We start from the raw sequence: 26,256 nt of genomic DNA, 5'->3' as shown, positions 1-26,256 counted from the left end.
CCTCTTGTTGTCTTTGGTTGAACTTCGCTCGTTCAAAAATCACATTTCTTCTCACAACAAAATGTGCATCCAGCCTGTCTCTCAGCGTCTCGTAATCACCCGTCTCCTCGTCCGACAGATTCAGCGCAGTCAGAACATCCTCAGCCTCGTCACCCATCGTATAAATCAGTGTATTAACTTGATTTTCATCCGCCTTCAATTCTAGCCCTGAGACGATTCTGTACCTCTCAAAGCGGCGAATCCACTTCGGCCACTCTTCAGGCTTTGTAAAATCAAATTTCGGCGGCGGGGTGACTTGGAACTGCTCCATTTTGCTGAGCGAGCGGGGCTCTAACTGCCGCCAACGGTGATTAGCTTGTTAGCCTAGCCTCTTACCAGCAGACAGTTGGCTGGAAAATGGACGCTCCGTGAGTTCTTCAGTCGAGTAGCTCGTCTTGCTCGTTAGTGTTACTCGCTGTGGAGCACTTCTGACACCATGTTATGTCACTATAGATTAATAGTTACTTTCAGACACACTTGGACGGACGGACTCGGACGCTTGCAGTTCACTCGGACATTGTTTATTTCCCAGAATGCCTTACAGGAAGTTCCGTCATTGTAAAGGAACATTACACCTGAACTCTCACTGCACAGTGGCTTTGCTTGTCTCTAAGCCGGTCAGGACTTTGTGCTGCAACATACTGTAAACACCGTTTAAACACACGATCTTTGGCTTCACGCGAGCCAGCCAAGCCAGAACAAAATGTTCATCACGGAAAAAGACGAAAGCTCACGTGCGCACGTGAACGCGCACCGAATTCCACTGACCAATCAGCTCGCGCAGAGTACAGCTCATCTCTTGTTTGTCCCCGCTTCGCCCAGCCCATCGCAATAAGTCCTCTGCTTTTAAACGCCACGCGACTGAATCAAATTCAAGTCAGAGTTGTTGTTTTTTTTGTATCTCCTTCATTTTCAACCTGTGTTCATCACCGGACACGGCGCTTCCTCCTGGTCCTGCCCCGGAGAAGTTTTGGTACCACTTCTAAAGTTGGTGGTTGCTATCAGTGAAGACTAGATGACTCACCTGACGCTGCTGCCCAATGACACGGCGTCGCCGCACGGCCGCCATATTGGCTCAGTATGCTCGCTCCCTCAGAGTATGGTGCAAGATCTAGCCTACTATAATAACCAGAACTTGCTCCGTTTTTGACCGATTTTCAAACGGTTTGGTTTGTTATGAACGTCAGAAATGCACGTATGATACTGCATACTTTAAATTACGAATATATAGGCCTACGCTACGGTATATAGGCTAGACCTATCTTTACTTCAGGCTCAAGGTCCATAGGCAAGACAAACACAACAACAGACACAACACATGCAATAAAAGAGAATAAAGCTTAAAAATAAAAAAAAATACATAGGCATATTTGATATCAAAAAATGAAATGACTAGAACGTTAAAAAGAGACTGTAGCCAACCAGTGTACATAATTTTAATCATGTACTTCTCTGTAAAAGTAACATCATGCAAATAGTTAAAGTATCATCTATATACGGACAAAATGTCACAGTTATGAATAGTTTTTTTTTTTAAAGCGCAGATCCCTCATCTGCTGCAGCCAGAGTCAGAGAAGTGTACCGACCCAATATGGCCGCCTGTGAGTTACGTCTGCGCGTGGTCAGGTCCACCCTCTTTGGTTGCTATGGCTGCGAGTTCATGCGAGGCTGGCAGAGAGGGAAGTGACGAGCGGGGCTGTTGTTGGGACACGTGACTGGAGCTGCACTGATCTGTTTTGACAAGCAGCAGGGAGGGAAGTGAGGAGGGGAGGCAGGACTGTAAGCATCACGACCAGGAGGGAGCACTCACTGTTCCCTTTCATCTGCATTTCGCCTGAATATATATATGTCGACCTAAAAAAACAAAAACAAAAAAAACAGAGTCGTGTAAGTTTAGGCAGTTGGCTGACCTGTCAACGGTTAAAAAAAGAAAACAACAACAGCGTTGCAGTCGTTGCCGAGGCTGTCGGAGGCACACACAGAGAGAGAGAGAGAGAGAGAGAGAGAGAGAGAGAGAGAGAGAGAGAGAGAGAGAGAGAGAGTCGGGGCTGTTTGTTTGAAAAAGTTTTAATGAAGATCACAAAGGAAGTCGGTACAGGTGGCGTTTCTTAACGTGAAGTAGATGGCGACGACCAGGAGCTGGGGACGGATAGAAAGCGGAGCATATTATTCGCCTGATACTGTCGTGAGTGGGGAAGGGGGACTGATAATGCTGAATATTATGCTCTCGTCGTAGCAGAAAATACCGAGACCCCGACCGTCAGTCAGTCAGTCCGTCCGTCCGTCGGCATCGGTGTTCGTGGCTGAGCCGTCGTGGCTCCCTGCGCTTCTCCTGCGTGGTTGTCGTCGCCCGCAGACGCGTTAACAGCTCAGTTGACGATAAGGTTAGTTGGTTGAGTTTGCTACCTAGATAACACTGCTGAGTTAGCAGGGCTCGCTGCTCCAAGGCAGGCAGGGGAGGGGGCGGGAGGGAGGGAGGGAGGGAGGTGGGGGTCCCTTTAGAGGAGCTTCAGAAATGCATCGCGATGTAACTGGTTCAGGTGGTGTTATCTGAGACGGGGCTGTAAGAGTAGCCAGCTCGCTAGTTATATTACTAGTAGTCAGATTGGTTACTCGCTAGCAGATTGACACAACTCCAGCAGCTGAAGCCAACTGTATCTGCAGCATCCGCGATCAGCTGGTCTTTGTGTTCAGTCAGTCGGACAATACAGTGCGACTCGATGGAAGCGTACAGTAGCATGCTAACAAAGCAATGCTTTGTTGTTGGATAGGGGCCGCTGGCACTAACGCAGGCTTCACAGCTGATATTATTGCTTAGCTAATACAGGAAGTCTCAGGCACAGAGGGTTTGGGGAGAGAGGGAGGGGGTCCAGACACCGTTGTGTTTGCTGTCAAAGGCTGGGTGGGATAGAAGAGAAAAAAAAAGAAAGAAGACTAAGAAGACCCTGTGAGAAAACCCCTGAAGGCAACCTGATGACACTGGACAACATGAAGCCCGAGCGAGGTATGTGCACAGGGCATCAGAAATACACACAAAATACACACACATCTCTTTGGTGGACTTGATGGTCAGTGTGTGTGTGTGTGGGGCAAGCTGTGCATTTCCAGCTCTGGTGAACTGACTGTACCCATTCCCCTGAGAGGAGAATCAGGCCAGGGGAATTATGTAACAGCTGGTCAGCCTGGTCACTGGTTATGTGAATTAACAAAGCCTGACCCGAGTTAATGGGGACATGGACGTACAACACGCATTTGCTGTTCTAGTTTATTTGGATGTAACCACAAATGCCAGCTGTTTCTTTTCCCCCAACCTGCAAGATCCTCTCCTGCAAAAAAAAATACACCGTTCCCTTTTCTAGTTGCTTATGTTTTGACAGTCTCTTGCATGAGGATGCTGCAAAACGCTCTTGACACCCACCCTGTTGTGGAAATAAGGCTCCTGCCTTATGCTCTGCAACCTGTTTACATGTCGCTGTATCTGCAGCAAGAGGTAAAACAGGGATAGGGGGACACCCATGTTTATTCATGTGCAATTATACTAATTTTACTATTGCATTAATTTGTAAAGGGGTTTCTTGATACCTTAATCTCTGCCCTGACACAAGCGACGCAAAGTGTTGTATAAACTTGTGAGATAAATGGTTCACTCGGTGATTGATTTTACATGGTTGTTTGTGATCCATGATGCCTGGATTTGTTGTCAGCAACACAAAAGCACCATACTTGGAAGTGTGAAGAGCCACTGTTCTCCACCATGATGAGATCAGCTGCAGTCAATCAGGGGTAGTCTGTTTGTTTGTACTCTATAGGTTATGAAACGGCAGTCAGGCTGCTGTCTGGCCGGAGCAGGATCTTCCTTAGAGCACAATATGTTGGTAATGGGACTCCACAACACACAGTAAGCACGTGCCCTATATGGGCCTAGACTTTTAACCCTAGCCTTGCCTTTGCCTTGCTTGCAGGATCCTTTATATAGAAGCACTGACACCAGACTTCTGTGTGATGTGGCTGGCCAAAGTAAAGGGCACATTGACTGACACTGTACAATGTAATTATAGCCTAATAATGAAGCCTAACATTGTGAGTCAACGGCGAACAGCACCCTCCCCGTCACGCTGCTGTTTTGTGTTGGTGGGGATAATGGCTCTCAAATTGGGGGATATTGAAAGGATTTAGTGCCTAATTTCCTCCACGTCTACCTGTCTCCGATGAGCCAGAAAAGATCAGAGCTGTTGTCCTACGTTACGGCACATATGAACAGTGCATCTGCTCTGCACCCTTCATGGTTTGTCACCATGTCAGGTTGGCTTTCTCACTGTCATGTTCTAATTGTGAAAGCCTGTGCCAGTTGAAGCTGCTCCACAGCAGTGGCTCCCTTCTTTGACTGGCAGTCACTGCGGTGCTATTGTTATTTGGAACGTACTGTGCCATTCCTGTGGTGGAGATACTAGATTGCTTATAGGCCAGATGCCTCCCTTCCTTCTCTTGCCTCTCCTCTCCTCTCCTCTCCTCTCCTCTCCTCTCCTCTCCTCTCCTCTCCTCTCCTCTCCTCTCCCTGCTCTCAGAGAGAGGGACTGCAGTGGTGAAAGGAGCTGTTTACTCAGTAGCCTGGACCGTACCGAGGGCGAGCTATAAGCACAGATCAGCGAGTTTCACTGCTCTTCACCTGCTTGTGTTGAGAGTTCCTCGGAGAGCCTCTGTATAATGTATGAGGGAGGGGGGAGAGCTCAACAAGTCCAGACATGTGCATCCAACACTAACACTTCTTTGACAAGTCTCACAAGCTGTGACCTCCTGATCAGGTGGGTGTGAAAAGGCTTCGGGTGGGTGATGAGGTGATAGAGTCACGCTGTAAACAGCCATACCTTAGCTATAGCTCCACTTTTAGCACCTTGAAGGAGGCAATATGGGCACCGACGATGCTGAAATACAACATTTAGATAAGGATTAGTTTCTATAGGCTACTGATGCTGACCAACAGATCCCATATCAGGCTGAATTGGCCAATTTCCTAGTCACTGCTGTGAAAACATAATTTATTAAGGTGGTTAAAAAGCGTATTAACAATGTTTTGTGTTAATTTCCCCAACTTCACTGAAAAAGTTGTGCCAATTAGATGAATTATCCTAATTCATTTAATGATAGAGCGAAAACTGAGAAACAGAAAAAGATCACTGGTCTCAGTTGGGACTCCTTTGTCAGCTAATACCCTGAGATTAGGTATCAGGATTGGTACCCAGAGGAAAAAAACAAAAAAAAACAGCTGAGCTCTCGGTCTACAAAGACTTTTGTGACGAGCAGATTTTTCCCCAAAGTTCATGCAGCGTCTCTTTGTGGCACTTGGTGAACCATGCTTTTGTTATAAAGGTAGAAAACCAGCACTTATGTTAACCAGAGTCATCTGACCCCCTTGTTTTTTTGTTTTTTTCCGTGTGGAACTGTGAGTCAGGATGGTGTGTGAGGAGTGAGTGAGAGTTGCAGGGAGTGCGCAACAGATTGCAGTTGGCCTTAATAAGCGCTGTACCGTTGAACCATGTGGCTCAACTGACAGCGTTTAACAGGTCCCATAAAGAGCAGCTATGGAAAAAACTCGGGACCTGTTTACACCAGTTGGGCAGAACATAGCTCGTCATATCAGGTTTCAAACTGTTTGAGGTGAGGTGTGGTCGAGGTGGGTTTTATTTGTAGCTTCAAAGAGATGATGTTTTTTTAGTGTATTATGAATAGTCAAAGGCTTGAGTCAGGACCACATTAGCGGTTTTTACACTTTAAAAATAGCTTGTGTTGGGCTTTGCATTAGACGGTCATATGAGTTCATATGGTGAAATGTGTGAGTAAAGACCCAAGAATGGTGTGACTTGGTGCTTCCTCCTCAACGCCCTCAACCACAGCTCTCGCTCTGTGCCGTTGTCAGACATGGTTTGAACAATATACACAGAGATGACCTCAGAGCTTGTAATGCTGGAGAGACTCAGTCAGCTGGCAAGCCTCAGCGCTGCGCTCCCGCTCCCTTTAATGTTATTTGGTGTGTTAGTATGGCAGAGCTTCCTGTTTGGAGACATTAGTCCCTGGAGGAGTTGAATAATGACCACCCTCCCTCCCCATATCCACACACACACACACATAAAACTTACTCCACTGCCTGCCTTCTGCCGTGTGCTCAGTAAGATTACAGCTGCCCTGAGATGTCCCAGACACATGCCAGCGGATCAGGGTATATACCAGGGGTGGGCAAACTTTTTGACTTGTGGGCCAGAATGGGCTCTAAAATTTGACAGAGGGGCCGGGCCAGGAGCATTTGGACACGCAATGTAATTTATCAAACCTGGGGATTGAAATGTATGAAAAACAGACACAATTGAAGGTGCAAATTTAAAGAAATTTACTGGAAAAAGATCAATGGAATCACTTTCAACATTCAGAACATGTTATTACCCAACGAAAGAAAGGGGTCTTTAAATTGAGAGCATGTGCGACATGTTAATTAAGCTACTGTAACTGTACTGCTGTGCGTAAATGCGCAAGTTGCTATTTTTAACACAGTAGAGAAACTCACATTTCAGTGGGAACAATGTTGTTGTTCTCCTTTTTTTGCCAGTGCATCAAAGTCTGGAGTTAGTTTCGTTGTGGCGATTCTCAGAATAGATCCGAGGTGTTGGTCAGTTAACCGGGATCTGTGACGGGCTTTGTTGATGTTCATGACGCTGAAAGTCTGCTCACACACGTAAGTCGAGCCAAACAATGCCAGCATCTTCTGTGCCGTCCTCCGCAGGTTTGGAAATGTGGCTTCGTTAAGTGAAGCGTAAAAGTCATTCAGTTTAAGAGATTTGAATTTCTCTTTTGAGACGTTGTCAGACTGAAGATCGATCAGCTCCAGTTGCAGCTCATGCGGTGCTGTTTCGGGGTCTTGTGACAGGGGAGAGGACACCAGCTGAAGTGACTTGTCAATTTTTTCAAAATCAGTGAACCGACGGCAGAATTCTCTGTGCATGTCGTCCAGTGATTTGCAGTATTTCTTCACGTTTCGGGTGGCCTTCTGCGTGGACAGTGTGGGAAAATGAGTGAAAGATTTGTTTGACATTTGCCTGGAGAATAAAATCAGCTTGGATTTGAAGGCTCTTATATTTGTGTACATGTCGTGCACAAACTGATCCTTCCCCTGCAGCTTAACGTTCAGCTCATTCATGTGTGACAATATATCCACAGCAAACGCAAAGTCACAAAGCCAGTCCTCATTGCTCAGCTCAGGGAATCCGTCGGATTTCCCCATTTGCTCCAAAAACGACAGAATCTCGTCTTTGAGCTCCCACACTCGTTGGCACACTTTACCCAAACTTAACCAGCGGACACGAGAGTGGTAAAGTAAGTCCTGGTGATCCGCATCGGTTTCCTCTAGGAACGTAATGAACTGGCGGTGATTAAGTCCCCTTGCTCGTATGAAGTTAACAAGTTTTACAACTGGATCCACGACATGATCAAGCTGCAATACAGACTTACATAGAGCTTGTTGATGAATGATGCAGTGAAGAAAAATGACATCCTGGTCAGGGTTTTCCTCTTGCACTTTATCGTGGATTCTTTTCAGCAGCCCGACGTTTTTTCCGGTTAAATTTGGCGATCCATCCGTGGTGACACCGGCAAGTTTACTCAAAGGCAGCTTCATTCTCTCGATGACAGCAGACACCTGTTCATACAAGTCCTCTCCTCGCGTTTTCCCCTTCAGCGATTCCATGCTCAAAAGCTCCTCCGTTATCTCAAAACTGTCATTTATCCCTCGGATAAAAATGAGGAGCTGAGCAGTGTCTTTCACGTCGTTGCTTTCGTCCAGTGCTAGTGAATAAAACTTAAAGGACTCCGCCTTTTTGTTTAACTCGCTGACAATATCTTCGTCAATCAGTTCCACACGGCGAGTTACTGTCCTGCGTGATAAGCTGATTTTTTCAAACTTGCCTTTGCTTTCCGGACACAAGAGATCTGCTGTCTCCACCATGCATTCTTTCAGAAACTCGCCTTCGGAGAAAGGTTTGCTAGCCTTTGCTAACTTGAATGCCAGCAAAAAACTTGCCTTGGTACTTGACTCTTGAATCGCAGTTTGTCGGTGAAAAAAATTCTGCTGAGTCTGTAAATTAGCTACCAACCTCTGAGCAGTAGCCTCCCGTTCTTGTGTCGACTGCTTGTTAGCGTAGTTAGCATGCTTTGTGGCAAAGTGACGGCTGATATTGTACTCTTTGAAAACTGCAACCGTTTCTTGGCATATAAGACATACAGCCGTTGATCGGACATCAGTAAAAAAATATTTTGTTGTCCATTCCTTTTTAAACACTCGGCACTCAGTGTCCACTTTTCTTTTCTTTGGTCCGCTCATTTTTACCGAAGGGGGAAAATGGCAGCTGGAAAGTTGCACTCCAACCTTTGACTCCAACAAAGGTCAATGTGTCTCTAGTCTAGACTAGTGCGCTATCTATCGGGGAAACGAGGGTATTGCAGGGGAAAGGGAAATGAATGGGGTTTTTACACATCCATGGGTTTTTACTATAATTTGGACAAGTTCGGCGGGCCGGATTAAAAAGCCTAACGGGCCGTATATGGCCCGGGGGCCGTAGTTTGCCCATGTCTGGTATATACACTCTCACTGACGAGAAACCCAGATAACAGAGTGACACACACTCTGTTGTCCCATACAGCACCTGCTTAGTCCTGTGTTGTCTTTGCCTCCTCCTTGGCGGTGATTTACCCCATGCTGGAGCAGGAGGTCGCCACAACAGGTGCTCTGTTGTTTTACTCCCCTCACACAGTCGGACGCCGTCGGATTCACTCATTTCTTCTCTGCTCTCATGTTTTTTTCTCACTTAACGATATTCATGTTTAGGCATGCAGTAGGTATTTCATTTCATTTATTTATTTATTGAGTTGGGACAATGCACATTCATCAACATTGATGCGTTAAGCATCAGTGTAAATGCGCGGGATTTAGCACAACTGCTAAATTTCAGCCATAGTCCTAAGGCAGGTTCCTACAACATAGACACAGAAGACTTTAAAACCTTGCGATGACAAATCATACAATGGACAATTACAAAACAGAACGCAGACAGACAATATCAAGGCAAAGCAGACGCAGACAGACAGAATAAAAACAGACAATTTTAACCCACATTTACAGAACAATAGAACAAAAGCCCCCAGGAAAAGGCATCAGCAGTATTTAAGCTTGTTTTTAACCAATGTTTGAGATTTGTAGTTGTCGCAGTTTCTGATGTGTGATGGTAACTTGTTCCAGGACATGTTCCTCTTACAGAGACGACCATTTATTGATTTTATCAACCAGCTTAAGTCAACATGAGTGCTTCTGTGTATTACCTTTTCAATATAGCACCACAGCCATTTGCTGACCCAGCTCCATTCAACGTGGATATTGGACTCCCTATTGTGCAGCAAGATTCAGAGCTGGCCTTCGCAATGAATACCAATACTTTGTAGGCATTCAGCTGTGAGTTACTATCCTGGCCCCCAGAGTAATCAGCCTAAATCAATGCTGTTGTGACAGGTCGGACTGTAAGTAGCCTAGCCTTGCCTAGTTGCTGTATGGGATTGGGCCCCCCAGTCCTCCCAGTCCTGTAATGCTCTTACATAACACTGGAACATTTAATTTAGCACGCCAGCCCTTCATTAGGACACATGTACACGTGCAGTGTTACACTGTAAGGATACACTCTACACTTTATGGTCTTAATGTGTAAGGTCACTTCAGTCATAAAGCTGTGTCCACACTTGCACACGCACAGGAATAAAAACAAGTGTACATTTTTAGTACAGCTATACTCCGTATTAAGGCACGAGCCATGCAGACACACAGAAATACACCATCCAGACATGGTTGCTGGACCGGCTGAAGCAGCATGGGTCTTATTTCTGCTGCCAGGGTGCCACTGAGCCAGTGATGTCATTGCTTCTTTGTTCGTCACATCCTCCCGCCCCTGTGGCTCCTCATAGCCAACCAGCAGCCAGCTCCGTAGGTACAGGAAGAGCCATCTGGACCTGGTGTTTTTTCTTGGTGGGGGTGGTGTTGTGGTGGGCACAGTATCTATGTCTCTTTCCCCCCTTTATTTCCATCTTTTTTAAATAAACCAATAAACCACAATTTCTTACTAGCTTTTACATTAATGCTTAAAGCACACTAAATGGGGTTTGTGGACAGTATTAACATGTTTTTATTTGAGCAAAGTCGCCACATAGTTAGTATCACGTGCACAGTAACTCCATGACCAACTACTTCCAGGTGTCCTTTGTGACGCATCCTTCCTTCCTCTCCAGCATTAAACTTTGATGTGACCTGACTAGATATGTGTGAAGGTGTAAACTCAGCTAGATTCACATGCTCTGCAGAGAAACTACATAATAAAAAGTTTCTTGTCATGTTTCAACCATGCCTGTTATTTTTGTAGCGACACCAACATGACCACCATATGTCAAGGCGCAGCATTGGCAGTTTATACAGGCACACAAAAATACCCCATCCAGACTTAGCGCTGGACCGGCTGAAGCAGCAAGGGGGTCATGTTTCTGCTGCCAGGGAGCCCCTGAGTCAGTGGTGTTTACATAGAAGTGTATCATGTGTATGGATGTGTGATTATTGTAATGCTGCAAGCTCTGCGAGTAGGGGAAAACCTTCTAAAGCTAATTTTTCCATCCTAATGAATCAATGCTCCTACTCCTTGCTCCACTGGTCTTCTTATTTTGCTCTCCTCTCATCCGCCCATCCTCCCTTTATCTCCTCCCTTTATCTCCTCCCATCTGAGTCACATCTCATAGACCTTAGCCGCTGTAACACCTGATAATACCGAGACAATGAGCATTTTTGACAGCTCGGTTTCCCTAAAACACCAGAATGAAACAGGTGATCGTAAGGCCCGACAGAATTATCAGTCTAGTGATTAATACTATACATGTTGCATGCAGATATTCTGCTATTGGCATGCATTTTATATGGGGCTAGAGTAAGGACAGATAACACTCACTAGCAATGTTTTCTATAGTGTTTTAAGTCTTTAATCTGTTTAACAAAGCAGTTCTATTTCAAAGTTATTTTTCTTTTACTATTTTTCTGATTCAGTTGATGTTAAAAGCTAAATGTTAAATGAAAAATTCAGTAGGCCTATATGCAAGACATTGTATTAAATCATAACAAGCTCCCAGGAACGGTAATGTAGCACAACATTGTGCCAGTTTCCTTTTAAGTAATAAGGAAATAAAGAAGTGTTTTATTAGATGCCTCTGATTTATTAGACCTGGCCAGTGTGGATATTGACTGATGGATCTGGATTGACTCCTAAGATGTTGGAATCCTCACCAGATTTTTTTGGTCTGTTACCAGACACTGTACTTCTTGGATTGTAAAGAGTGTTACATAAACAGCACTTAAATCAGGTTCACGCACCACACGTTCATTCAGAATTTAAATATCTGACACTAATATGAAGAGAGAATATCACAAATAGAAGCTAGGTTTAAAAGCTTTTTCCTACACCTCTGCATTCATGCTGCGAGTCATCCCCAAATACTAATTAATCAGGAGAAAGCTAATACAGATTCTGATGGGATAATTGATCTATCCCCAATGTGACCTATTCTTTAAAAGTAATGGAATCATGGTTACGCAAGCGCAACACACCACCAGTATCTGTTAGCGGAGAGCGCCTCGGGGGCTCATTGAGGAGGCGTTAAGCACATTGTTTATTAACAACAGCATGAGGTTAAGTTAATTTGAGACTCATCACAACTATCCCCTTTCTTTTTCTCCACTGCCTCATCTCATCTCTCTCAGGACGGCAGCTGTCCTCAGTATCAAGAGGCAATTCTCCTGCATTGCTTCATCCTTTCACCAAAGCTGCTGACCGTCTATCCTATTTAACAAGGTTACCAGGTCATTTTTTTCTCGTAACTTGTTTCATTTTTTGGAGGAAGATTTTTGAATCAGACGTGTTATATGGTTACTGTGTGCTGCTGTTGAGATAGGCTGCTACTTCAAGTTTCACAGGTGCTGAAACCAGACTCTAAATGACAAATACATGATGCCAAAAAGCAAAGACGGTTAACAAGAACTGCTTTTTTTTTTCTTTTTAGCCTTTTGCTTTTTGGGGCAGATTAATCATCCACTTGAGTTTTGCCAAAAGTGAACAGGTTTTTTTTTTTTTTCCCCAGTCATGTCAAGACTTTGGCCTTGTGCTTCCTTGTCTGAAGCGGTTAATTCCAGTCACCAACCACCTCAATCTGCTTGTGCCACAACTGACACACTTTTCACATGGCTCTTGGAGCTAGGCAGCTTGGGTTGCTCAATTCAGACTCCCCTTTCTAGAAATTGGCATCGGCAGCACAGGAGAGGTCAAAAGCCTGTGCATTCCTGTTGGACCGGGTGGCTCTGGTTACAGAGAGAGGCTGGTTTGCCCTACTGCCCTACTGTCCTGGCGTTCAGCTTAGATTTTGCCGATGGAGGGGATACGGGTTGGTCTAGGAGATCCCATTTATCCACACTGTTGAAGTTATGGTTAGGGGTTAGGATAAAATTATGATACTAAATCGTTTTTTCACTGTCTTTGCACCAATGCACCTGATATAATATAGGAATTCACTTCTTCTAGAAAATGTAAATTGAATCCAGTAAAGCATGTAGCTCAAGTTTGTATCGCTAGATTAGACAGGACTGCATGATTGTTGGCTCTGCTAGGCCTAAGTGATTCCCACTTTGACCACCTTGTCCAGTACTGCTGTACTCACCCTACTCCACGTTACATAATAGGCATTAGTTAGACAATGAGTTTGCAAAGGGCTGCTCTTGCCTGAATAACAGGAGCTTAGGGGGCCCAGCTACAAAATGTGCAAGGAAGGTCAAAAAGGGCACCACGCAGGGCACAACAAACCTTAGGTGACTGTGAGCGGTGATAATTTTTCTGGCATTTCGGGAAAGACAAGAGGGAGATTAGTGGAGTGGTGTGCATGAACAAATAAATGTCACAAGCAGGCAGGCTACACTTCAGTCCGCTTTAGCCACACATGATGTGCCCATCCATTATTTTGATGTGTGCGCATCCTCACAAGAGTCTTTACAGGTATATCTCAAGAAAATTTACAGCGCAGTGTTTTTTTTTTCTTTTTGATGTACACTTTAGTAGACTGCTTCTAATGCATTTATGCACCTGGAAGCTGCCCAGTGCAACCAGACTTCTGCTTAGAGCCACTGAGCAACTCATCTCAATAATGGGGGTTTAAGTACGTACTCAAGGACTTCTGTTGCTATGGTTGTTGAGGATGATAAGAGTGTGCTGTATCTCATAACTCATCTAAAAATGTTGCTGCAGGTTTTGGCATTTGAATTTATGCCTTTGTGGTCAGTAGCCAGACGGCAGAATGCAGACTTTCACCAAGCTGATGTCATGATCCGATCTGGTAAAAGGTGTGCCAATCACTAAGATGAGATCGCTCGGCACAGTGCGCGGTTGCGATGAAATCCTGCAGACTCCCTCCTGCCCTCCTTCATCCACCGTTACCTAACCGTGATAGGCTTCCATTGTTACTGGAGCTTTCATCATACATACTGACCTAATACTGTAAGAAGGCATGAACAGCACAGGTGATTTTAGGGGGATTTGTCTGCAAGAACTCAACAAAGGTTCACTGCAGTAAGTCAGTGTGGGTTTAAACCGACTGATCTACTAATGCTTTAATACAGCTTGATTAGAAATTATTGTTGTTTATCCAGTTGCTTACAGACAGGCTAACGTGTAGAATTTTTTTTTTCTTCAGTTTTCATACTTTTAGCCATTACAATGACGGCTTTTCTCCTCAGAATTATTACAGGCCTTTTGCCTTGGTGATACTGACATGAGTAATGAGGTTCTGGCACGACCTCGTCTGCTGGCGAGGTGTACAGACTAGGGAGACAGCGGCGATAACAACGTGAAAGAAGTTTTAATTAACAGACATGATTCATCATAAGCCTTAAATGACTTTTTCCACATCAGTTGAGACGAGGGTTGTCTGTTACGCATTTGCGCCTCATGATGAAAAGTTTTTTTTCTTCTTCTTCTTCTTCTTTCCAGTGGCTCCGAGCTTGTTTACCATGTGACTTCACGAGTATGCGAGTTGCTCAGCTTCTAAACAACAGCTCTGTTTATGGCTGACAATAATGGGTGCGAGAGAGAGGGCAAGGTGGTTTGTCAGTTTGGGTCGTGTGTGTGTGTGTGTGTGTGTGTGTGTTGGCTGTGGGAGAATAATAGCAGCTGAGTTCACAAAACAAGGGTTCTCCTCAGCTGGAACTGTACTAACGTCCCTCAGCCAATCAGGGCTTGTTGCTATGTGTGCTGTGAATCTGCCCCTTTGTGTTGCAGAGTGGGAGAGAGGGACACTCACACACACATGTCATAGATCCCAGAGCTCAAAGTCTCGAAGACACATCTCAGTAAATCCTGGGGGAGGAATGTGGAAAAGTCTTGAGAAAGGAACTCTTAGACTAAATAACTCAAACACACACTTTCTGGTGCTGAGTAGGAGTTGGCTGACAATGTCCAAAGTTTATTTAGGAGATGTTTAAAATACCAATGTCTTTAATATCAACACATCAAGTTGAACCTGGGTGATCTTTACCATACTTTATGGTCCCCTGGCACAAACACACCAGTTTCTTGGCAGACTTGGCCTCCACTTCCAGTGTTTTTTAATCTTGTAACACTCAGACAAAAACAGGAAAGGTGAGCTGGCACTGACATGCGAGTCGTGTTATAAAACACTATGGAAACACAACTGACCCCGTTATTACAATTGAAGTTTATAGCGGCGGCCCTCTGCTGCTTTGCTATGGAACAAAAGATAAGAGAGTGACATAAACACTCAGGGCATTAACACACACACACACACCTACACAATCACAAGAGAGGGTATGATCACATTAACAGTTTAAGAGACAGAACAGCCTCAGTCTCAGTGTACAATACAAGGACATGCCCCAACACAAAAAAAAAAGCATATAGCCAGCAGCACACAGTCAGAGAGCAGAACAGGAGCATTAATTGTCTTCATACACTGTGATGTCAGACTGCAGCTCACTGTCACATACAAAGACCTGTACTGGCGCAGCTCATGCCTACACACTAGACACTACTCAATCACCGTGACAGGAATGTTTAACAAACTGTCTTGGTTGCCTTGGAAACAGAGACAGGTTTTTTTTCTTTTTCTCGCCCTTTCTTCCCTGGTCAACAGTTGTGATCGTTGATCACTGTTCCCCACTGCTCCCAGGTCAGTCCGCCAGGAGAGAAATGACTGGGAAAGTGTATCCGTCTTCCTTTGATGCTCCATTGCCTTAAATTTTGCGACTGAAACAAATGAAAATGAAAACTTGTAGTTTTGTTAAATTGCTGCAGGGACACTCAGTTAATTGTCTCTTCAGTCGTATTGCAGTTTGTACTTTCACAGGAAATTTAGCAATAGTGAAAATACTTTACGCCCCAAAGGTGTGTTTTCTTTGAATTAATCAATGTAGTCAGCATGTTTGATACTGCTATGTCAGAATCTGTGCTACTGCTTGTCCAGTAGCTTGTGGCCCAGGAACCAATAGCCAGTTGTGTTGCTCAAACAGTTAAATGCTAATTGTCTCTAAAAAAGTGGGAGTTAATTTTAACATTTTTCTTCAGACATGCTTAGATATTCTAAAAAATATGCAATACATTTTTTAAATTTTGAAGTAATCTAGGATATCTGTAGTTGTATTTATTAACAGTAATTTAGTCCACATGGGCATCACTTGCCTGTCTCCATGTTTTCAACACAGGAAATTGAAAACACAATGAACTTAAAGTCATGGGAACGCCATAGCTGGACAATTGACAATAAAAATAAACACCCAAGACTTATCTGTTGTCTGCTGTCAAAATTTTGGACTGATTCAGTATTTCATTGCCATTATAAGGAACCTGAGAACAATAGACAACAGCAGTAGTTTTGATTTACATAAGCTTAAATTCAAATAGGGCTGCCCCCAAATAGTCGACCAAGCACTGGTCGACCAAAAAATCATTAGCCGACCAAAATTTCATTGGTCGATTGGTCGCAGGAAAAAAAAAAAAACATTTGGAGCCGTGTCTTGTCAAAATTAAGCCAACATAAATGACTGAACTGTATAGGAAAGGTTATGGGGCTTTTATTTTGAAGGGCCAGATACAGGAAGTCGTGACACTTTTTTTTTTTTTTTTTTTACAAGGCACGGCAGTCTCTCTCGTATCACCGCTGTCACCGTTAGCGGTGCTGTCTGAGCCCCGGTCCCGTCCCACAGCGCTCACAGGCGGTCAGTCTCAGTGTCACGGAGCGGATCCATGATAGTCCCCGCTGCAGTCAGAGATCCGCACCCATTAGACACATGTCTATGCCCGCACCGCTCCACGCCGCGGACCCCCACCCCCGCAACCCCGTCACACAGCCTGAGCTCAGTAACTTTTTACCCTCCTCATCCACTGTGTTTATTGGTGATAAACGGGCATTCTGCCGGTAATAACGGTGAAACCTGACCGGCTTGTTGTTGAATCTCGGACCCAACACGGCCGGAGTCACGAGCATTAATTAATTAATTCTCAACCTGACCGCGGGCAAAAAATAAATAAATAAATTATTAAAAAAAAAAAAAAATTCCCTCAAGGTGGGGGGGTCGATTAGTCGACTAATCGCCATAAGTGACGACTACTGGTCGACCAACAAAATCTTTGGTCGGGGGCAGCCCTAAATTCAAATCACATAGCTCAATTAAGCACAAGCAGCATGGTAGCAGTTGTAACAGCTCATAAGTTGTGGGAATGTGTAGGAACCATACGACCTGATTTTTAATTCAGGGTTCAGTGTTTCGAATACAAAATATTGATGCTGCTGCGCTGGCTGTGTTGCGCTGTGTTAGACAGCAACAATGAGCAGTGTCCAGATTTTCTTGGTTCCAGTTCTTGGCTGGCATTTGTGTCCTTGATATTTTGCACAGGAAATCTGAACATAAACCAGAAATATGATTGGATTGAACCTCAAGCATAGAAGATTTTTTGGTAAGTGACTGAATGTTGGACTACTTATGGTGATCTTACGTAAGCACTGCAGGTGCTATATAGCCTAGTTGATTTATGGCACTGAAAAGTCAGAGGTGCCCTTTACATATCTGATTATGTTACAGCATACTGCATATTCATACAGTACATGTAGGCCACCGCTGTAGCCTCTTTTCAGGCCTTCATACTTCATGTTGCTCTTTTTCATGGGGAGACGTCATATTTAGACCCACAGTCTTGTGCAGTGTTTGTAGAAATAAAGTTGGCAAAGAAAACTATGAACAAGCAGTTTTAATCCCTCACATGTATAGGGAAAAGGTGATATAGTTTAGTTGGTCTTGCAGACCAGCTGGTCTCCAAATATAGTCCGACTGCAGAACTGGCCATGAAACATAAAAGACAGCATTGCGAACAATTCCCATGGTGGTAGAAATGCAGTCGCCAGAGCTGCTGACACTTCAGATCTGCCACCTGCTTTGCTACCAGTGCATTTAAATACTTGAAAACTTTCTCTGTGCTTTCATAATCTTGGGATTGCCACATATTGGACATCAGGCAGCCTTCAAACGCCCAGCTCAGTGGTGGAATTTAGGGGCGCCTCTTTGTGCTCCTCAGATAATCCATGAGTTGTTTGTGCTATGTGTTGGCAAAGGTTATCTTATCTTATGAAGTAGCTATAGTGACACATATGTGGCATATGTGTCAACATGTAAGGAACTAACTTTGCGCCTGCCGGAGCTTTTCTCACCGTCTTGCAATTACTTTTGTCACTCCACAGTTTATGACTTCAGGCAGTCGACTAGCTGCAGTCGCCCGTCTTTGCCGGCAGACGCCATCACAAAGTCATCAAGCGCTTGGTTGTAGAAATCTACACTTTGAAATCAGAGAGAGAGTGAAAAACAGAAAATGAGAGCTACCAAGTGGCGTCTATATTTATCTCACTGGGGGCTGCAGAAATGAGGTTTAGCATGGAAGAACTGTCTGTGTAATCTCCCATCCTGCCTCTGTATAGACATTATGGAAGTGAAGCTGTACACATGTGACACATGTGCACAGTTTTTGTCTTTATGAAAAGAAAAAAAACAACAACCATTGCCTCTGTAATCTTTATGAGCGTAGGAGAATTTGACAAGTCCTGTGATGCGCTGCTTTATTCGGTGCACCCACAGTGCATCACATCGTATTCTGTGTGGTGACATTTTCTTTAGTTATTTGGTGTTGCAACTGTGGCCAAACAGTGTGAACTGTACAATGTTCTTCTGACTATACTGCCTTCGATGCAACAGAGAATATGACCCCCTTTTTATTTCAGCACAGGCACAGCAGAACTGGTGTTAAATTTAGATTTGTTTCCTCTTCCTCTCCCTCCACCTATGCACAGTTGAAGTGATGTGATGCAGTCTTGTCATTTGTTGATGCAACTTGGGTTTGAAATAATGAGTTCATGTACCGGGGTAATGCAGACACGGCAGAAGTGTCGTCTTCGAGGAATGAGAAAGTCTCCTTGTGAAGGTATGGATGAAATCGCGGTGGGGAATGTCACATCATGGCCTGAATGATGGCACTATAGAAGTCTTCTTTAGCCCATCAATACTTGCATATCCACACATGATTCAAGGTTGTATGTGGGGGGGTTACAAGGGTCGAGTGCAGAATAAAAGCCTTGACTTTGAGTTGTTTCCCACCGACAGCAGCTGCTGACAGAATGAGAAACCTTCAGCAGGGAACATCAAGCCTTCACTGGTTTGTCCCATTCAGAAGCAGCCAGATATCATTGTGTGTTAAGCTGACACACCTCAGCGAGCTCAGCAGACTGCTGCACGGAGGCTGCCTAGAAATGCCCTTCACACACACGCACACGCACACACAGACACACACACACATAGACCCTCCCAGCAGACTGAGTTATCTAGAGTCTGCAGGTCCTGAATAAAATGAAATCATATTAACTTAAGACCTCAAGAAAACAAGGAGACCAAAAATGCATTTTAAGTCTCAGAAATCTGAAATATCCTCTGATGTCCTTTCTGTGTTTTTTTTCTTCTTCATTAAAAAATCAGTGCAGCATTTCAGACCTTTATTCTCATAGTTTTATTATTTATTCATCTTGTGAAAACGGACTCATCCCCACCGGAGCACTTAGGGCTTTAGTGTCTCACTCAGGGGAGCAGGAGCTGTGGACAGAGTTATTTATTTACCCTCACAACCAGTAAAGGCATTAAAACTGGAACTAAGCAATTACTGTTTAACTTTATCACATTTAAATGGTTTTTAAGCTTTTAGTCATTTAAGTTACGGTAATTTAAATATTTGATGTAGATATTGTCAGGTTGGTCATGGAACATAACTGACTTCTTTGAGGTTGGGTTGGTTAATTTGGTTAATTTAACCAACAGGACTTGTCTGACAATCAAAAAAGTGACAATTGTGACAACATACCGTACTGTGTTTTCTTTGTGGGTGTGTTTTGTCACACTCAGCTGATGTAACACCTCGGTGGCTCAGCCGGTAGATTGCCTGAGCGTTGACTCCAGCCTGGCTACTTTGTTACTTGTTGTCCCCTCTCCCCCTGCTTTTCTTTTTACCCTCTGTCTCTATCCAATTTTTTTTTTTAAGAAAAATGCTGAAAATAAAAATCAGCTGATGCAATGTTATCTAATTTGCCTTTTTTTTTTTCCGGAAGGTTTCAGACAGTTGCATGAAATTGACATGGACAGACGGTTAACTGGAAACAGTGCCAATATCCCTTCCTGTCTGCCTTTGTTGAACTAACTCTGTGTTTCCTATCTGCTTTCTACAATACTCAGCTGTTTTGTCCGATATCAGCCCAGACCGTCTGTCTCTCTCCCTCAGAAGTATACGTCGTCTCTCCCCAGTCGCTGCCTTGCAGTATTACTATCTTGTATTATCTGTGTGTGTGTAACACTCAAGACTCTCCCCAACCTCCACAGACATCATTACTGAGGTATGAGGAAAGGCTAGAGAGACTCCAGCAGGGCTCGGATGAAACATGGTCATGCACAAATGACACATGTAGAGTGCAGCACCAGCTGAGCAGAGGAGGATGGGAGTGGCTTTTGCCACTTTGAGTACTTACACAGCATGCAAATTAGCTGCGAGCGTATGTGTGTGTGTGTGTGTGTGTGTGTGTGTGTGTGTGTGTGTGTGTGTGTGTGTGTGTGTGTGTGTGTGTGTGTGTGTGTGTGTGTGTGTGTGTGTGTGTGTGTGTGTGTGTGTGTGTGTGTGTGTGTGTGTGTGTGTGTGTGTGTGTGTGTGTGGAAAGCAGCTCAGCCTTTGCTACAGAAAGAGAGGCAGCCATGCAGTGATTGTGTGGCAAAAGTTCATGGTTTAATGGGTCATCTTATCTGAAAGTGTGTTTGTGTTGGTCTCTCTCTCCAGACCAGAGTGCACAGGAATCTAGCTTCTTTTTTTTTACACAAAGTAGAGAAATCCAAACACACAAACCTCTCAAAAAGTTAGGTCTTAGGTAATGATGAATCACGCCAAAGTGTGTGTGTGTCAGTGTGTAACACTATGTTAGCTATAAAGGCTGACCCCTCCTCTCCCGACCAGTGCGCCTTTTTCCATCCCACATGACTCTATACTGATCTTCTGGCCCGGGGACATGGAGACAGCTGAGAGGTGTGGGCATGAGTGTGTGTGTGTGTGTGTGTGTGTGTGTGTGTGTGTGTGTGTGTGTGTGTGTGTGTGTGTGTGTGTGTGTGTGTGTGTGTGTGTGTGTGTGGTGTGTGTGTGTTTGTGTGCACATTACAGGCCGAACCAGCCGATCGGTAGGCGGGAATCCAGCTGCACTCGGTGGCAGGCGGTCACAGGTCTAATAATAAGACGCCTGAATCCAAATCCGAACCTGTTACGTAATTCACATCACACGTTATCGGGAGACGGAGGAGAGGTCACACGCACATGGAAAAGAGAAAGATCAGTGTTCCATTATGTGTCATGTATTTAGGTTTGGTTCGCTAAAGTGGAGGATGCATCACCAAAGCCTCTTATTCAAACAGTGGACTTAAACCTGATTATGTCCCTCCTGATTGAAATGTTTTGTGTCTGTGCTTCTCAAGCTGCGCTAGTAGCTGCTCTGGTTCGTTTCTAAGCCAATGCAGGGCGACCAGGAGAGAGAGAGAGAGAGAGAGAGAGAGACACACACATTAATCCAAACGTACAAACATAAATGGTTAAGATGGCTCTCACATTTTAAAGAGGTGGAGGGGCAGGAATGAATTGGTCATGGTCCAGTGGGAGAGGAAGGAGGAGGTGGAGGATGGTGGGGGAGGATGAGGGGCTGGGGGGGGGGGCAGCAGGAGGAAAAGGAGGGATTGAACATTGAACCCTGCTTGTAAAGCTTTAATGATTGGTAAACAATGTGGATTGTTACATAAATTCCCAAATTTGTACCAAGGGCAGGATTAGAGGGAGGTGATCTGCCTGTAATGATTTTAGCATCCTGCATCAGGCTGAAACAACAGATCCTCTGTTTGTCTTCGCCCCGATAATCATTTTTTTTGCTATTTTTATAAACTGTTTTAACTTGTAGCGCTCTGTGCAAAGGTTACTTTCTCCTGGATTTGTGTGTGTGTGTGTGTGTGTGTGTGTGTATGTGTGTCGTTGTGCATCCTGATCACCTCTAAGTCTCCAGTCAGGCTCTGTTTCTTTGTGCTGTGTTTGTGCTTTATAGGAATGTTCTTTTCAGGCATGACGCCCTGAAGAATGACAGCTCTCATCTACGTGTACGCAGGGTGGGCCCCTTAACTAAATCCACCATCACTAGTCCTTTGTCCTGCACCGCACTGCAGTGTGTGTGTGTGTGTGTGTGTTTGCTTTGTGTCTGTGTTTGTTTTGTAACATCTTCAGTGGGTTTGTGTGTTATGGTGATGGTGAGTTTGTTTACCGATGCCTCTGTTTGTCGGCTGTTCACGTGTGTTTTGGTCACGCAGGGCAGGTATTTAAATGTATACGTTGTTCCTGGGTTTGGTTTTTCCTAGAAAGCGGGAACCTGACACCCGCTGTGCACACATGATTGGGGCTCTGGATGTGTGTGTGTGAGTGTAAAAGGGGGGGGCGGGGGGATCGGTATGGGTAGCACACCATTTCTCAGAGGCTGTTTTCCCCCTTGCTCCATTAATCACAGTTTTACTTCCCTCCCTTCATCCATCCATGCTTCCTTCCTCCTTTGCTCCTTGCCTTCTTCACAATATAGCCCAAATCCCCTGACAGCATCATCTTTTCCTATACAAACAGTCAGAGAGGGTTTTATACCTTAGCTCCATACTACTACTGTACATCAGGTACGTTCAAAGCAGCCCCTCATGTAAAGGCTCAGGTAATAAAAACACCCTGTGACCTTGAACGTTGACCTTTGTCATATATTTCTCCCTCTCTCCTCTGTCCCTTGCTCTCTTTCGCTCTCCTGCCGTTGGTCTCGTTCTCTCTTTGTCTTCTGATTGCAGCCCATAAAAAAAAAAGGAGATTGTCCACCTTTATATAGCCTCACTCCATCTCTTTCACCCTGCATGTATTCAGCCTACAGCTGGCTAACAGAACCCCCCCCCCCCCCCCCCCCCCCACTCCACTCCCTCCTTCGTCATGTTTTGTGTTGGAGTGCGCCTCTCTCCACGTGCAGCAGCAGCTCAAAGGCATGTAGGAGGAGTTCCCTGTGAGGAATGTGCGTGACTGCCTGGCTGGCAGCAAAACATACACACACACACATACACACACACATATGCACATACACACACACAGCAGCAGCTTGTAGCTCACAGTTCTGCAGAGCCAGCTGAGAGGGACTCTGCCCTGCTCTGATGGGAGGGTGGAGTGTGTGCTTGTGTTCTTGTCGGGGACCTGCAGACTTGACAGCATCAAAATGATCAAAACTTTAAAAAAATTAAAAAAAATAAAAAATGCACATAGTCGTGACTCCAATTTAAATGGAGACAGAAGGGGTGGGCTGGAGACTGTCAGGCAGGCAGGCAGCTTCTGTACAGCAGTGGGTTTGCTTGCGTGTTGTGAAGGAAAAGAAAGTTGCAATTCTCAGCGCTGCTGTGTATCAGCTGACCTCCTGTGGGATTCTGGGAGGTTTCTCTGGAGGAAAACTGGAGATAGACAGTCAAGACAGGCTCTTCAATCTCCTGCTAAAAATACCCCACTCAAGATCTTAGCGTCAATTATAACACAAACGGAGCAGGGGTTCAATTAATGTTGCTAAGGCAGGAGACAAACCTACAAGAAGCCACAGCTCCACTTGAGTAACATTTAACCAGTGACCTCTGTCTTGCCCCCATAAATGTAGCTGTTGTCCATGTCTGTAGTCTTTCCATTTCTGTATAGCTTGTTAATTTGAACACAAATAGTCTTTTCCTAAACATGGTATAAAGTTGAATCAACCCTCCTCTGTCCTGCCAGCTCTGTGGGTGGTGCAGCAAAGCCTAATTATTTCTGTCCCGTATTGTCCTCATGTATCTAGGTGAGTTTTTGTTTGGAAATGTTTCGTCAGTGAGTATGAATGATGTTAGTATCAGTGCTGTGTGTGTGTGTGTGTGTGTGTGTGTGTGTGTGTGTGTGTGTGTGTGTGTGTGTGTGTGTGTGTGTGTGTGTGTGTGTGTGTGTGTGTGTGTGTGTGTGTGTGTGTGTGTGTGTGTGTGTGTGTGTGTGTCTGTGTGTGTGTGTGTGTCTGTGTGTGTGTGTGTCTGTGTGTGTGTAAGAGAGAACAGTGTGTGGCTTCAACCCCTGAGCTCAGCTGACATGGAGGATCTAAATATATTCCTTTGAAGCAGTCGAACTAGAAAACCTGTGTCATCCACTGCCTTCCCCCCACACCCCTTCTCCAAACAAGCTTTTCCTGACTAAGTTAGCCACATCCAGTTAATTATCTAAACAATGACATTCAAGCTTTCCTATGATCATTATAGGAAATACAGGTTGTTCCACTAATTGCATTCCTATTTCAGTCACTTTACTTTTCTCCAGGTGGTTTCTTGTTTTCTCTCAAAAGTGTGAAGCTAAACAATCTGCCGACCCTCTGTTGTTCTGCCTCTAGATGCAACGGAGGAGTTTTTTGAATACGATGCGGAGGAGTTCCTGGTGTTCCTGACCTTACTCATCACAGAGGGAAGGACACCGGAATATTCCGTGAAGGGCAGGACCGAGGGGCTGCACTGTCCGCCGGCCCAGTCGGCCATGCCACCTCTTCACAAGCACGAATGCAGCGACAAGCTGCCCCAGGTAAACACATGTGAACACCACGTCTGCGTACACAGTCTCTCTCTTGTCTTTGCTCCTGTAAGTGAAGCCAGAAGCGATTCTCTCTCTCCTTTTACTAAGAGGTTGTTGCTGCCTCATTTGTGTCATTCAAGTCATGAGTGTGAAGTGCGGCCCCCTGATCAAACAGTACACAGTGAACATTTGATATATTCTTTATAAGACATTAGCTATAGAGACCAAAACTGTGCAGATCAGACTGTTAACATGTTTAGTTCTGCTGTGAAGTTGGGCGTTTTAACATGAGAGTCTGTAGGGACTGACTCAATTTATGGAGTCAGCCACAAGGGGACATTTTGGCAAATTTATTTGTATTGCCCATTGCAAACAGTTTGTCTCAAAGGGCTTCACATAGCATCATAACGACACCCTCTGCCCTTAGACCCTCACATCTACTAAGGAAAAACTCCATAGGAAACCCTTACCAGGGGAAAAACGGCAGAAACCCTTAACCCAGGACGGGCCCAGGACTAGATGTTTATATTGTTTTGAGATGTGACCTAAATAAAATCACTGAGAGGTTCAGCACTAAGTGAGGCTCCACTGAGCCCCATCTGCTTTTCCCCTCGACATCGTCTAATTAACACTAACACTCCACCTTTGTCTGTGGGGGTTGTGTGTGTGTGTGTGACCAGTGCCGGCAGGCGAGGCGAACCCGTTCGGAGGTGATCCTGCTTTGGAGGAACAACATCCCCATCATGATCGAGGTCATGCTCCTGCCCGACTGTTGCTATGGTGATGATTCCCCCCCGAGTGACCCCATCAGTGACCCAGTCATTAAACAAGATGCTTTGCTGCTGGAGAGATGGACCCTGCAGCCAGTTCCAAGACAGTAAGGGACACACACACACACACACACGCTCAAAAACACAAGGCCACACAGTGACGTCACTTTTTTGATCACACTGATGTTTCACAGCTCATACAATATTCGCCACAATCGCTGTGCAGACCAACATAGTATTTCCAAGGCTGCTGCCTCATCTATTCATCCACTGCTGTCTTCAACAACTTCACTTTTCATATATCCTGGTACATTTGATACTATATTTTGTTAGTGTAATTTAATTTTATGCACAGACCGATGCTTGCACAGTTAAACTCGGTCCCTGAAAAACATCTTTAGAGTTACTCAAGTTGAAGTAATTTAATTCTCCATTTGTACAAGCACATTGTAAGTCTTGTATAGTTATCTCTGACAAAAAAATAATTTCACATGTACTAGTGTGGGCCATGATAATTGTACTGTTTTTACAAATATACAAATGTATGATAAATCAACAAACACCAGTTTAAAAACTGACAAAATGAAAGAAAAATGTAGACATATACTTGGCACTCACTCAGGTTAATTCACCTGATTTTGATTCAGTTTCCTGCACACATAGAAACAGGTAACACTATGCCTGACAAAAACACACGCACACATATTCTTGAACTGTGTTCTCATTAACCTGACATACTGGCACATTTCCACCTCTTTTCACTGTGTTTTTAATAGAAGTGGCGATCGTTTCATTGAGGAGAAGACCCTGCTGCTGGCTGTTCGCTCATACGTCTTCTTTTCCCAGCTCAGCGCCTGGCTCAGTGCCTCCCATGGCATTGTCCCCAGAAACATCCTGTACAGGTCAGACATAGCACTCTCTCAAGACACTGGTGGGCTGAAGGCTTTTTATTCAGGCTGCTGGACCAGATTATTGAAGCTGCAGGAAACTTGACCTACAGTTAGGTTATTTTAGAGTTTATAGGTAGGTGTAAGTCTATGTTCTGTTTTGAAAACTGAATAACATAAAGTGTGGCTGAATCTCTGCAGCCTCTGATAATGCTTCGATACTGTCAGACGTAAGGTTTAACAACGGTCTGTTTA

The 26,256-nt window shown here is 44.6% G+C and overlaps 1 protein-coding gene across 2 annotated transcripts in view; it reads left to right on the top strand.

Moving 5' to 3' along the window:
- Positions 1–1,764: 1,764 nt before the first annotated feature.
- Positions 1,765–26,256, top strand: part of atosa (atos homolog A) — a 32,294-nt gene continuing 7,802 nt past the window's right edge. The window contains exons 1-5 of one of the 2 annotated variants that reach the window (XM_084001752.1): positions 1,765–2,004; positions 2,048–3,043; positions 24,169–24,353; positions 25,025–25,221; positions 25,891–26,016. In XM_084001752.1, coding sequence (XP_083857878.1) covers positions 3,013–3,043; positions 24,169–24,353; positions 25,025–25,221; positions 25,891–26,016 — 539 coding nt within the window. In that variant the 5' untranslated portion in view covers positions 1,765–2,004; positions 2,048–3,012. Of the gene's footprint in view, positions 2,005–2,039; positions 3,044–24,168; positions 24,354–25,024; positions 25,222–25,890; positions 26,017–26,256 lie in introns of those variants that run through there. The other variant, XM_084001751.1, reaches the window with a different exon arrangement.

Source organism: Trachurus trachurus (assembly GCF_905171665.1).
Source record: "Trachurus trachurus genome assembly, chromosome: 3".
Taxonomy (NCBI): domain Eukaryota; kingdom Metazoa; phylum Chordata; class Actinopteri; order Carangiformes; family Carangidae; genus Trachurus; species Trachurus trachurus.
This window is presented reverse-complemented; position numbering and strand designations above follow the sequence as displayed.